At 41.7% G+C, this 15,305-nt stretch overlaps 1 protein-coding gene across 1 annotated transcript; it reads right to left on the bottom strand.

Moving 5' to 3' along the window:
• Positions 1-11,763: 11,763 nt before the first annotated feature.
• LOC115663123 (cytosolic sulfotransferase 15-like) lies at positions 11,764-12,807 on the bottom strand. Its single transcript, XM_030585168.2, has one exon. The coding sequence runs from the start codon at positions 12,700-12,702 to the stop codon at positions 12,259-12,261; it is 444 nt and encodes a 147-aa protein (XP_030441028.1). The 5' UTR covers positions 12,703-12,807; the 3' UTR covers positions 11,764-12,258.
• Between the last annotated feature and the right edge of the window lie 2,498 nt (positions 12,808-15,305).

Raw genomic sequence — 15,305 nt, 5'->3', positions numbered from 1 at the left:
GCAGTGCATTACATTGATACAGACACAGACGAGAAAATGCATTTATTTGCCCCAAAACCAAAGTTAGCTACTTGCTACTTTTGGTTAGGAGCCACATTATTGTTTCTTATTCTTTCACAAAACCAAAAATTTCGAACACACAAGCACACAGCATTATTGCACACAAAGGCTCTTGTTTCTTTGAGGGCCACACCAACTTAAACAGATCCCATCAAGGTTTAACTGTGAAGTCGAAGTTGGCGCAAGTAGTGGTGTAGCCCAGCAGCGAGGAACTGAACCCCAACGTCGATTGAGCCAGATCGAACACGAGGAAGTTGTCCTCCATTTGGTGAGACCCGATCGCCACTGCATGCTTGGCCTCCTTCCCTCCGTCTACGAAGGCCAGGCAGGCCATATCCTTGTTCACTTGCTTCATCGAGTTCGCTCCATAGATTGTCCAGGTCTTCCCACCCGCCACTTGCAGACTGATCTGGGGAACCTGTAAACCTAACCGAGTCGACGCAATCGTGCTTGACTCGAGACAATACTCAAAAGGCTTCACCTTTTTCGTTTCAGGAATGCCCTTGGTGGCTATCTTGAACTCCTTGACGAAGACATCGAAGATATCGCTCCTGAGAATAGTGTAAGGAATCACTGTGCTCAGCACCATGCCTCCTCGGCCAACAGAATCAATGGAAAATGCTTTTCCCGGGATACGGACCGCCTTCCCAGCAATTGATATGCTGTCAAGGCCGATGTAGTAGTCAGATGATTTAGGGTTCTTTATCAATGGGGTGTAGGAGAGAAATCTGGATACATCAACCAAGGCAGGGCTCCTAAAGAAATATGGACCGCTTCCAAAGAAAAGCGTGCCCTTACCATTAGGAACACTAGGAAGACACATTGCGAATCTCTTGGTTATTCCCAGCTGAGGAGGGGTTAGTTGTGTAGAAAGAGCGAGAGGAGCCCACGAAAGGGAAGCCCAACCGGTAGTGCCTGAAGGAAGAGACTTCAAAAGGTACCCAGGAGCACAAGACATGTATATGTCATTCAAATTTATAGAACTTGTCGGGTTTCCGCCATTTGTTAGATAAAGCGTGATGTTCTGGTACGTGAGGTCGGAGAGACCGCAGGTTTTGGTAAGTGGGTTGACGGGAGTCGTGATGCAATTTTGGCAAAGGTTGTTGGTGGAGCTGCTGGATGGAGGGCAAAGCGGGGAGAGGTAAGGCCTCGCCGACACACATGGCAGAGCCTTGCAAGTCACGAGAGGGTGCTTGTACGGGCAAGTGTACCACGAGAATGGAGCGCCGAGATCGACGATGTAGTTCTCCCGGAAGTTGAGGGTCGTGGAGTAGAGAGAAGTGGTGGTGTCTTTGGTTATAGGTGCAACTAGGGTTTTGTAGGGCTGAAATGCTGAAACATGAGAGCCAGCAAGGGCAAGTGCAAGGAGCACTAAAGCTTGAACTAGATACATTTTTTCTCTCTTCTTGGATTGGATTAGTGTTCAGGCCTTGAGGGATGATTTTGCGTGATTGGAGCAGGTGGCTACTTATAGGGAAAGATAAGCTTTGACTTCTTGAGATCGATCAAGGAAAGTATCGGTGGGACTAGAGAGCATATCCTCATGATAAACAGTGTGCTTACGCGAGCACAAGACTTCTACTGATTCTGACCAAAGCTACTAAATACGGGCAATTGCTGTTATCTAGCTGCAGCTGTATTGACTTCTTCATTATTCGAAGAGAGAACTAATCTCTGTACGTTGATGAGATGAGTGTATTAAATAATTCAAAAGAATTTGCTTGTTAACCATACTTAATCATAAAAATTCAATTTGCAAAATATTGTTCACTCGTAAAATGAGAAAAGTACTGCATTGAAAATCAAGAATTTTACTAAATTGATTGCTTAACAATTGCCCGGTAATCCCTTAATAGACTCCTAATAAAAAATGAATTATTAATTTTGCAATTATGAGAGTAGGCTTTCAAAAAGCTGTTGGCCAGCCCGTATGCCTCGGCCGAGCGCCCTAGGATCACCATAGCGAGATATTAACGGTACGGTAAAAAGATGGATTGAATTTGTGTACCTGTTTTGGATTCCATCGGCCTGGATGCGGAAATGACGATGAACCGGTGCCGTAGGTCTTCTCCCCTGTCACCCCCGAAGTCCCGGCGCTATGAGACCGCCTCAGCCAACTCACGGAAGCCGTAGGTGAGTTTGAGAGCGATTGGAGAGAGTTAGGTGCAGAGGAGGGACCTGAAGCTCTATTTATAGAGTTTCCAGCCAGGCCCTCTCATAACGGGCCGGGCCGAACTCGGCCCACACAAGCCGGGCCCATATCTGACCAATTAAGAATCCTTGTATCCAAACTTATTAGACCAGACCCGTAAGCGGGTAATAACAATCTCAATTAATGTAACCCACATTAGGAAAACGTTACATTCTCCCACTTGGGCTATATTAATTGAAATCGTACCTTATGTGCACCTTTATTTGGTCTATGGATAATTCTTAATAGTCAATCCGATCCCATAAAGTTTCAACCACCGAATCATGGCGGTAACTGCATGTAATCACGCAGAGCCTTCCATGGTCACAAGTGTCTTGGACTTTACTGATATGGATTCGATATGGTTGTGTGGCAAACGGATGACACCTCATTAAGAGTGATACCTCATGCGTCATCCCCTTTGTCAGTCCTCATTCTCTTTCCTTAAGTGTCACAAAAAACCTGATGTGTCACTAGAGAATATCTTTATGGTTCCAATGAACCTACATGTCTTATCCTTATTGTTAACATTACTTTATGTGTAATAAGACATATCCTTAAGGCCAATAACTGAATGCCCATAGCCTTTACTCAAGGTTTACACAGTACCTTAAGATTTTCACCTTATATGTGTATTTAACATGACAACAATGCATTCAGAAACACCTTATTGAATGCAAATGAGTTGAAACACATCCAAAATGTTACAAAGAGTAACAAAACACAGATGTAAACTTTATTAGAGCATAAATAAAAGCAGCTCCCACTAAACAACAGTATCCCATGATACTCCTAAGCCCATGCTAACGACATGTCGTTCAAAAATACAGGGGCGAAGGCCTTTAGTTAGTGGATCTGCTACCATATCATCTGTGGAAATGTGCTCTACTGTAATGTCACCATCCCTGACTTTTTCCTTTATGGTCAAGTACTTGACCTCCATATGCTTAGACCCCTTGAGACCTCTGTTGTTGTTAACAAACAACACTGCAGAGTTATTGTCACAATACAACTGTATGGGCCGATCCACAAAATCAAATACGGTCAACTCTCTAATGAGGTTCCGGAGCCAAATTGCCTGAGTAGCGGCCGAAAAGCATGCTACAAACTCCGCTTGCATGGTAGAGGATGTCATTGATTTCTGTTTCTCACTTTTCCATGATACTGCACCTCCTGCTAACTTAAAGATGTAACCCGTTGTCGACTTCCTTTCATCCTGACAGCCAGCAAAGTCTGAATCCGAATACCCTACCAGCTGAAGGTCTTGAACATGTCTGTAGATCAGCATATAGTCTTTTGTCCTCTTTAAGTACCTCAAAACCTTCTTGGCAGCAACCCAGTGATCGTGTCCTGGATTTGACTGATATCTGCCTAGAAGTCCTGTTGCAAAAGCAATGTCTGGCCTAGTGCAAACTTGAGCATACATGATACTTCCAAGTGCACTAGCATAAGGTACATCCTTCATTTGGGTTTTCTCAACATCCGTATGAGAACACTGTGACAGACTCAGTTTATCACCCTTTATGACAGGAGCAATTCCTGGCTTGCAGTCCTGCATACTGAATCTTTCCAGAATACGATTAACATATGTTCTCTGAGACAAATCCAATACTCGGCGAGAACGATCCCTATGGATCTCAATGCCTAGGACAAAAGACGCCTTATCAAGGTCCTTCATGTCAAAATCCTTCGACAACATTCGCTTTGTCTCATGTAGTAATCCAATATCACTACTCGCAAGCAAGATGTCATCTACATAGAGTATGAGAAAAATAAATTTCCTCCCACTGACCTTGCTGTATATACACTGATCCAACTTGTTCTCAACAAAACCTAATAAAGTGACAACACTATGAAACTTCAAATACCATTGCCTAGAAGCTTGCTTAAGGCCATAAATAGATTTCTTCAATCTACACACAAGCTCACCTGAATCATCAGCTGCAAAACCTTCGGGTTGCACCATATAGACTTCCTCATCAAGGTCTCCATTCAGAAAGGCAGTCTTAACATCCATCTGGTGTAACTCCATGTCAAAATGAGCTACTAATGCCATAATCACTCTGAAAGAATCTTTAGAAGAGACTGGAGAAAAAGTCGCCTCATAGTCTACTCCTTCTCTTTGAGTGAAACCCTTAGCTACCAGTCTGGCTTTGAACTTCTCAATCTTTCCTTTGGAGTCCCTTTTAGTCTTGTATACCCATTTGCAACCGATGGGCTTGTAACCTTTAGGCAATTCAACAAGCTCCCAAACATCATTATATTTCATAGACTGAATCTCGTCTTTCATTGCATCCACCCACATATCTGATTGAGGACAAGAAATTGCATCTGAATGAGTTACTGGATCAACCACGCAGCCTATATCATAGTCATGCTCTCCCAGATAGACCATATAATCCGGTGGTATAGCCGATCGTCTCTGCCTGATAGATCTCCTGAGTGGAGCTACTACTTCCTCATCCTGCACCTGAGGGGTTTGAAGTACTTCATCAGGAGCTGTTTCAATAATAGGATCCTGGACCACAACATGCTCAGTCTGTGGTGTAGGGGTCTCCATTATCGTCTGTACAGGTAGAGAAATCGACACTGTAGTACCTACCATATTATTATCCTCAATGGTCTGAGAGCAACTACCTCCTTCGGCCACATCAAATTCCAGAAACTTCGCTGTCTGTGATTCGACAATTCTTGTGCCTCCATGGGGACTGTAAAACCGATACCCCTTTGAATGATCTGGGTAAGATACGAAGTAATATCGAGTGGTTCTGGATTCCAACTTGCTCAATGTTGGATTGTATAACCTTACTTCTGCAGGACACCCCCAAACTTTAAGATGATTTAGGCTAGGTTTACGTCCGGTCCATAATTCAAAAGGAGTCTTCGGAACAGCCTTGGTAGGAACACGATTTAGAATGAAGAGAGCTGTCCTCAAAGCTTCACCCCACAGAAAATCAGGTAAGTTCGTCCTGTTAATCATACTCCTCATCATGTCCATAAGGGTGCGATTTCGTCTTTCGGCCACACCGTTTTGTTCAGGACTCCCGGGCATAGTAAATTGAGCCACTATTCCAGAATCTTCCAAGTATTTGGCAAATGGCCCTTTCAGCTGTCCAGCATCGCCATGCCTGCCATAATACTCACCACCTCGGTCAGACCTGACAACCTTTATGACTTTTCCCAGCTGTTTCTCGACTTCAGTCCGAAAAATCTTGAACTTGTCAAGAGACTCAGACTTCTCCTTAATCAAGAACAGATAACCATATCGGGAATAGTCGTCCGTAAATGTGATGAAATAGAAATTTCTACACAACGTTGCCGTATAGGGTCCACTGATGTCAGTGTGAATGACTTTCAACAGGTCAGAACTACGGACTGCGGTTTTCTTCTTTATCTTGGTCATCTTACCCCTACAACAGTCTACGCAAGTATCTAGATCACTTTCAAGAGTAGGCAGGATGTTTGTCTTTATCAGCCTTTCCACTCTTTCCTTAGAAATGTGACCAAGTCGTTTATGCCACAATACATAAGACTGTTCCTTAGGTAGAGGTCTTTTGGAAACAACCATTTCAGCTGTATAAGCGACATATATATCATTGGGAGATAAACACAATCTGTACAATCCATTCGATATGTTGCAGCACCCAATCTTATTTGAATCAAAGAACATAGAAACCATATTGTTCTTTATTTCAAAAGAGTAGCCACAGACATCCAAACTTGATACGGAAACTAAGTTCCGTCTGAAGGAAGGCACATAAAAAGTGTTTCTTAACATCATATTAAAACCAGAATCCAAAATTAATATGACATCTCTCACGAACTCAACGTCGACTCTTTTGTTGTTCCCTACAGTGAGCTTTAATTCATCCTGATTTGGCTTCCTTCTGTTTGTGAATCCCTGTATGGTATACGCAATATGATTAGTTGCACCGCTATCTAGTCACCAAGAACTGGATGGAGCTTCTAATAGGTTGGATTCACAGACAAGTGCCAAAAAATTAATACCTGACTGCTTACGCTTGGACAACCAAGCTTTATATCTATTGCAGTCTTTCTTCATGTGACCCTTCCTCCTACAAAAGTAGCAGTGAACACCATTCTTCTTCAAGGGTGTTTTCTCAGGACCCAGATGGTCCAAATGACCGGTGGTTTCAGGAGTTCCTTTCTGAGTACGATTCTTGAACTTACTACTCTTCCTGCTACTGGAACTAGAGGCATAGAAAGCATGATTTCCTTTATCTTTCTTCAGTTTCTCTTCCTCTGCCACAACCCTAACTATCAGGTCATTGACCGACTACTTTTCATCTTAGGAATTATAGTTGGTCTTTATAATTCCAAACTCAGTAGGAAGGGTATTCAGGGCTTGATGCACAATGAAGGCATCAGAAAGGATGATCTCATGAACCTTTAGTTTTGTCTGGAGGTCTACCATCCTAAGGACGTAATCCCTAACCCCACTTGAACCATCATACCTCATATTATTGAGTAACTGCATGTATGTCCCAGCCTCAGCATTAGACGAGTCACGGTTCCTTGCTTGCAAGGTTTCCATCATTTCTTTAGCAGTGCAGTCAGCTGGCAAACTACTTTTCAAATGGTCCTTAATGGATCGCTTCATCAGTAACAAGCAAATCCTATTGCTCTTTGCCCAGGCGGCACTCAGTGCCTTTTCCATATCCGTACTTTCAGCAGTGACATCTGCTGGCTTATCCTCAGTAAGAGCAATATGAATATCTGCCAGCTCCATACCAAACAGAAAATCATCTTTCCATTTCTTAAAGTTTGAACCAGTAAGAACCTCAATACTTATGGAGTTGCCGTTCAGGGAGAAGGTGACTGTTAAAAACAAGCAATATCTATAATCAGTATCATGTGAGTACTTTCCTGAGAGTTACACATATCATCATATAATCACCTTTGGGCAGAATACATGACATGCAATTGTATACCCTCTACATGACAACGGCCATGAGAATGTATTCCAATCTTTTATGAATTCACCACCTTTGGGTGTATGAACCACTAGGATCAGTCATTCCTCACGCATGCTGTACATGCATCCCTCCATGAACCAATACATAATCACCTCCTTTGGGAGTATGACAACACATTAGAACAGGAGACATCCTAACAATACGAGACTGATATTTCTCAAACTCAATTAAGTGTGCCACTTTGGCGGTCACTACCAAATTGAATCATTGAAACTCTCTCATACTAAGGATATAAACTTTATGTCTCACATATACTATATAGATGTAATTCTAGACTGGAAGACATGGGCAATGTCTCTAAAATTACATACCATGCTAATTACATTGCTCTATACATTGATATATGTCGAACCTTATACATACTATCAATGATACATGATCTACATGTCCTTATGTCATCATATACATGTAAGCTTTAATCTGTATCTCTTAAACCAACAGGAAAATACGAAAATATACCCTAAAAATACGCGTATATAGGGTTCCATATGTATTTTCACATCCTTAAAAGTATCAAACATGTAAAATAAATATACCACAGTGTAGATAATCCTTATACGAGCACGCCGGTACCTTTCACGCTCCAAACGGAGGCCGGACGCACCCTCACGCGCCTCCTGAAGGTGCGGCGCGTGGGCCTCACGCGCCGGCGCCTAAACCGGCCAAAAAGGCCGGTCCGACCGGTCTGACCGCCGACTGGTCTGACCGCTTACCGGTCCGACCGGTTGACCGGTTTGGTCAATCGGTCGGATCCGGGTCGGGTCAATCCCCGGGTCGGGGTCAACGGGTCGGACCCTGGGTTGGGTCAACGGGTCGGGTCTGGGTCGGGTCCGGAGTCGGGTCGGGTCAGCCGGATCAACCCGGCTCGCGGAAACCCTAGCGCGTGCCTTGCACGCGCCTGGGAACACCCGCGCGTGTGCCGCCAGGGCTCTCCGACGCCCCGGCGCGTGGCGGCGCGTGCGGCCACTCCCGGCGGCCCCTGGTGGCCGGCGACCACTCAAAATGCTCGTCTCGCGACGATCTATCCATCTATGTGATTTATTCTAACATTTATCCGATGAAAAAATCGAAATCACATACGAACAGTTCCGGCCCGTTTCTCGACTATGGCGGCTCTGATACCACATGTTGGCCGGCCCGTATGGCTCGGCCGAGCGCCCTAGGATCACCATAGCGAGATATTAACGGTACGGTAAAAGGATGGATTGAATTTGTGCACCTGTTTTGGATTCCATCGGCCTGGATGCGGAAATGACGATGAACCGGTGCCGTAGGTCTTCTCCCCTGTCACCCCCGAAGTCCCGGCGCTATGAGACCGCCTCAGCCAACTCACGTAAGCCGTAGGTGAGTTTGAGAGCGATTGGAGAGAGTTAGGTGCAGAGGAGGGACCTGCAGCTCTATTTATAGAGTTTCCAGCCAGGCCCTCTCATAACGGGCCGGGCCGAACTCGGCCCACACAAGCCGAGCCCATATCTGACCAATTAAGAATCCTTGTATCCAAACTTATTAGACCAGACCCGTAAGCGGGTAATAACAATCTCAATTAATGTAACCCACATTAGGAAAATGTTACAAAAGCATCATCAGAGCATTAATAAAGAATTACACAAACTTCTTTTTAGAACAAAAATAATAAGTAAAATATGAGCAGGTATTTATATGATAATATCAAAAGTATGATTAAGACATAACAAAATGATGAAGAGTATCAACCTATTGAGAATTACCTCGCAGCATGAAACACTCACGTTTATGTAAAGCAAACGTCTCAATCGGACGTCGGATCTTTGCACAAATCACCATGTGTTTGTGGCCAAGAAAGGAGAAAATTATCCAAACAAATCTTAAACTTATTGCACTTTTATCAATTCAGTCTTAAACTTATTAACTTTTCCAATTGAGTCATAAACATTTTTACATTTTGCAAAAAAAAAAGGAAAAAATTGAAAAAATATTAAATTATTATTAAAAATTATCTACGTCAGCGCCGGCCGTGTCACATAAGACGCCCGATATCCACGTCAGTGGTTTCCGGCCAAATTAGCCAAATTGACTCAATTGGAAAAACGTAAAAATGTTTAGGACTCAATTGAAAAAATTAAAAGGTTTAGGGTCGATACCACGAAAAATCTTAAACTGATACACGTGATAAATTTACTTAAAACTAATTTTTTAGCACGAAAAACCCCAAACTGGTACACCTGTGACAATTTTACCCTCCATTAGTTTCCGTTAAATTTTACCGTCCAATTTCTGAGTTGAATGACAAATGACGGTTGACGAGTGTACTAATTTGGGGTTTTACCCTACGTTTATCACAGGTGTACCGGTTTGGGGATTTTTCGTGGTATTAATTCAATTTAATGGAGGGTAAATTTGTCACAAATGTAATAGTTTAGGGTTTTTTGTGATCAAAAAATTAGTTTAAGGTAAATTTATCACAGATGTACCAGTTTATAATTTTTTATAGTTAATAAAATTAATTTTGGGTAAATTTGTCATAAGTGTATCCGTTTGGAATTTTCGTGGTATATATTTAAAGATTTATGACTGAATTGATAAAAATATAATATATTTAGCAAATTTTGCTGCCAAGAAAGTCCCGCTTGGAAACTTCACCGGGTGTGACCTTAAAGACATCGTTTTTATGCGGCCATAAGATGATAATCCCCTTCTTTTGTCCTCTTGCGGCTTTCTTCAAAGAGCTCACTGTTTTGTTCTCTCTTGTGCGGCTCCATGAACGAGAGCCCACCGTGCGGCAATCAATAAAGAAAGTAAAAGCTGAAGTTGGGATTCTTTCTTTATTCTGTCAACCTTGGAGATTTATCTCCGACAAATAACAAACATACTTGTGAATTTGTGTGGCCTTCAATAAAAGAAATTCTAATTCAATTAAGAAAGCGATCTGTTGGGATTTCTTTTATTTTCTAATGGATTTAGTTTAGCAAAATGATCTGCATTCTCCAATCGGATCGGGTTTGATACACAAGCTCATATTTGAGAAATAATATATTAATAATTTGCACATTGGCTCGATGTTTGCAGCCAAATCACAGTGTTTATCAATCATGTTAGCTCTCCCAATGCTCCGACAACCGCTTAACTATCGCAGACGTCTATCAAGCCCAAGCAGAGCTTGAACTTGTTTGGAAGAATGAACTCGATCCACATGTCCATAGGATTCTCTGACGCAAGAAACTTCTTGGTTTCTCTCCTGACATGCTACATCTGACACAGAAATTTCCGTCACTAATGAACTCGATACTCTAGTGATATCTCTTATTTCTATCGAACACCACATCAACCAGATTTCTCATGTCAACATCATTAATCAAGGCATTAGACCACACCACCTCTTCAACTCCTTTCGTTGTTGCCATGTCTCTATTCTCAATCATTAACGAAACCATAGTGTCTCCCAACGATGCCTTCCAACTCATAGCACAACTAACAGAAGTAAAGGCATAACTACTTAGATTTACCTTCTTTTAGGTTCTTTGCAAGAACCGGTTCATAAACCTAGTTACAGCCACACTACCTAAATGACATCCTTTGAAACATGTGCCACCATTTGTCATCCTCAGTAAAATCAGGAGGATCCACCTGACAACATCACAATTTATACCTGGATTAATAGTATACAATCTCTTGATTGCATGTGATAGATCAAACCTAGTACTATCCTTGGCATAACTCAAACAACCAACAATACTAACATGCGAAGCATGAGACAAGTGCTCCACCTCCATCCAAGTATACAATGACATATTAGACAATTTATAATGTGCAGTAAACGGGATACTTACAGAATTTTTCAATTACATGTTGGAGTACCTTGACGTTTTTCCGATGCGACTCTTCTGAGTCACTCGCAACATTCCAGTAGTCTCTTTATACACCTCTATACCAGAAGCTGTCTCTACTACACCCAAACTTTTCTATTTCAATATCTGTGTACTATTATTGCTCTATCTCATCCACCTTCGTTGACCATCTCGAAGCTTCATCAATCATGATATCGGAACATCTGTTAACTACTATGGAATCTAGTGACTCTATAGACACTGTCACATTTATTGTACTCTGAATATCTCTAGATCCTACCTGAAGCTCCAACTGTTTTTGAATACCTTCCAAATCATTCTCCACAATTGATCTCTCACTCCACCTTTGAAACAAAGTAGATTCATCAAAGGTAACATCTCTGTTGAACATAAAACTGGGTGAATCCTCCTCAATGCACCACAACTCGTATCCCTTCACCTCATTTGCATAACCTAGGAATATGCACTTTCTTACCTTCGGCTCTAGCATGCCATCACTCACACAATCATAAATAGGGAAACCAAACACTCTTAGTCTAGTATAATCAGCAGACTTACCTGACTATGTTTCCTCAAGAATTTTCCAATCAATTGTTAGTGATGACTAATCTGTCCACTAACCAAAAAGTGGAATTTAATACTTCAGCCCAGAAACCTTCATCTAATCTAGCATTGAAGCGTAAAGAGCGAGTTCTCTCCAATATAATTCTGGTCATCATTCCTGCCACTCCGTTTAGCTGTGGTGTGTCAGCTACAATGCGGTGTTTTACTATATTTTCCTATGTGCAAAACTGGCAAAGCTCATTATAATAGAATTCCAACCATTTATCAGTTCTCATGAACATGATCTTTCTTTCTATCTGCTTTGATCATCGCCTTCCATGACTTAAACCGACCAAGCACCTCACTCTTGTGCTTAAGAAAATAAATCAAGAATTTCCTTCAAACGTCCTCAACAAAGGACAACAAATACCTAGCACCACCTTCGGATCGAAGGGTACCCATAAGTCTGAATATACACAGCCCACAATTTATGAGGTATGGTGAAGTGCAGTACTGAACTTCACTCACTGCTGACTACCCATGTCTTAGTGTTCACAAAAGTTTAGTTTCTCAATCTAATGACCTCCTAGTGGACCCCTCTAACTCAGAATAATCATCTCCCTCTCATTCATGTGTCCAAGTCTCAAATGATCCGGCAGTCCAACTGCTTGACACACTTCGGCAAGCTTGAATAAGGGAGGTGCGTAGAGAGGAGCCTCGGTTCCTCCATGTCATCAAGATCGAATCTCGGGTTATGCACGAACAAGTCAAACTCGAAGCAAGGGATGAGTTCATGGGGGCTTGAAGTGAGCGAGGGCATGTTTGAGACGTCGAAGCGGGAGCGATTGACAATGGAGAATGCTATGGCCATTAGCCAGGTGCTCCCCAATTTGGGGTCAGAGGCAACAACAATGTCTTTGTCTTTGGCCTTGAAGTGCCTCTGGAACGCGACCACATTAGGAAGCACGAAGATCGGGCACCAAAAGTTTTGGAAAAGGCAACAAGGAGGAAGGCTTGGAACTTTCTCTTGGGGAAGTGAAGCAATCAGCTCATCAATGCCCTGCTGCTCGCCTTCTCCCATTCCCATGGTGTTTCCGGAGCGAAACTCTCAATGGTTTTCATATCCTTTTTCACTGTTTTATAATTGTTGCATACCCCCAATCACATGAAAAAAAAACGACATTATGAGCCCCATGTGAGATTATTATGATCGAATGGCTGAGATAAAAAGTCCCAATTGTACCGCATTCACGCAAATCTTGTCTATTGACTTCTTGTGCATGCGCCTTAATCATGTTAAGAAAATGCACGTTTCTTTGGGGGACCTCCGGGTGCTTTATTAGCATGCTGGTTGAGTCATTGCCACATCTTTGATTGAGTAGTTGATTGGGTTTGATTTGAGATGTCTCCTGCTGCTTTTTTTTTTTCTTTTCCTTTTGGGGTCCAAAAGTGGCAATTCGATCGCTTGATGGATTCAGCAAGCATGGGTAGGGAACGGGTGAGGAGAACATCCTTGGTTCCGGGAAGTCATGAGATTGGTTCTCGGTTTATTTGCATACCAGGTGAAATCCAAAAAAGAGACAAGTTCGTGGGAATTGGAAGTGAGCAAGGACAAGTTTGAGATATTGAAGTGGAGAACACGGGCTTTTAGCCAAGCGGTTCCTGCTTTGGGCTGAGAGGCTCGAAGAATGTCCTTGTCTTTGGCTTTCAAGTGCCTCCATTGGAATGATGATGATTGGGTACCCAAAAGTTTTTGTGAAGGCATAGATTAGTAGCCAGGAACCTTCTCTCTTTGTGAAGTGCTTACACTAGAAAATTGCCAACCTTTATTATTGATGAGTGGTGAACTCAATTGCCTATACTAAGGTTTGGTCAGGATAATCAATTAATCATCAAGGCAATTGACTTGAAGAATCGACGGATCAGCAGTAAAGTCATTGACAACGAACATGGAGTAGATTATCAAGAAAGACCGTTGCCAGTCGACAAAGCTCATCACTAGTCCACTACTTCAGTTTTTTTGCCGAGTGTTTGAGTTAAAAGACAGCAATGATGTATCGACTTCAATATCAAGTGGTGGTTCCAGTACGAAGTGACAGTTGGTTATCTCGGTGATCTTGGAAGTTATAAATTTGTTTTGGATGAAAATTACTAGAGTACAAAAAGCACGTCTAAAAACTCAGGGAACGTGTAGCATCAATTGTAATTAGTGTGATAAATATTTATCTGTAAAGGCTGCGTTTGTTAACTGGATAAAAGCCAGGATAGGATATGTTTTATCATATCCTGTGTTTGGTGGTGGTCCAGGATAGGATAAGGTCAGATATAGACCGGATATAGCCCAGATAAAAAAATCCGAGGGGGGGTGGGATAGATCTGGATAGGATTTTTAATGCTTATTTTTCCAGAAACCCTATACTCCACTCGCCGTCATCTTCATCCCCACACCTTGTGCGCTTTCACCAAAAAAATTTCTCGGCTTTTTTTCCTTCACCGACTCCTCCGGACCCGTGAATAGCAAAAAAAAAAAATATATCCTATCCGACTTAAATCCGTAATCCACCAAACAGTGGATAGAATATAAAGAAATCCTAGAATTTCTTATCCTATCCTATCCAGTCCTATCCTGTTTAGAAATCCGGACAACCAAACGCAAACTGTTGTTAGCTGGGATATAAATACCGACGGTGAACTCTTGTAGTGGCGATCAATCAACCATCGATACCATAACACTATTATTTACAGTTTTAAGCCTTCGTTTATCTTCTTTAACTTTATAGTTCTTTAAATTTCATAACTTGTCTTTTACTTTCTTTTGGTATAAGCCATACAGATTTTCCATCCAAAAATCAACAAAGAACCCGTTTTCATAAAAAAAAACCAAAATCAATTTTTTCTTTTGATATAAGACATGAAGATTTTCCATCCAAAAATCAGCAAGGAACTCCTTTTCATTAAAAAAAAAAACCAAAATCAATTTTTTTGGTGAATTGTCTTTTACTTTTCGGGTGAAATATCTTTTTAGTATACACGGTGGGACCTCTATTGTTAACATGAGGAAATTGCCATGGCAAAAATATGATCAATAGGAAACCGACAATGCCGCTGGCAACAACCCATTGCCAACATGCGAGGGGGTTGTGCATTTTGAATCTTCAGCCGCTCCGGGAATGAAAGATCCTTAATTGTATGGCAAGGATTAAACTGGCATGGTAACGAAGCACCATGGATCCCCCAATGAAAGGCCTTTCGGGATTGTACCTTAATCAATCTCAAGAAAAGAAATTGATCGCTCGTGGAATTTCATGATGGGTAATGACACAAATGGTCTATAAACTTTGGCTCGATGTGCAATGTAGTCACTGAACTCTTAATTTCTTCAAGGTGGTTTCTAAACTTTAACACAATGTGCAATGTGTTCCCCGAACTTTTAATTTGTTCAATGTGCCCCATTAACTTGTGGTACATATTCAACTTAGTCCCTCAATTATATGAATAAATGGAAGGATGATATTGAACATTTTGATATAGTTGAGGGACCAAATTGAATATGTATCAAAATTTTAAGCATCACATTAAAGAAATTGAAAGTTCAAGTACCATATTGCATTTTGAGCTTCAGTTCAGAGGCCATATTGAATAAATTAAAATTTTAAAAATTATATTATATATTAAGTCAAAATTTAAAGA

This window comes from Syzygium oleosum, unplaced genomic scaffold (assembly GCF_021117445.2).
Source record: "Syzygium oleosum isolate NSW1041296 unplaced genomic scaffold, Sole_v2.1 Sole_v2.38, whole genome shotgun sequence".
In the NCBI taxonomy this organism is placed as follows: Eukaryota; Viridiplantae; Streptophyta; class Magnoliopsida; order Myrtales; family Myrtaceae; genus Syzygium; species Syzygium oleosum.
Note: the sequence above shows the minus strand (reverse complement) of the source record. Positions and strands in the feature narration are given on the sequence as shown.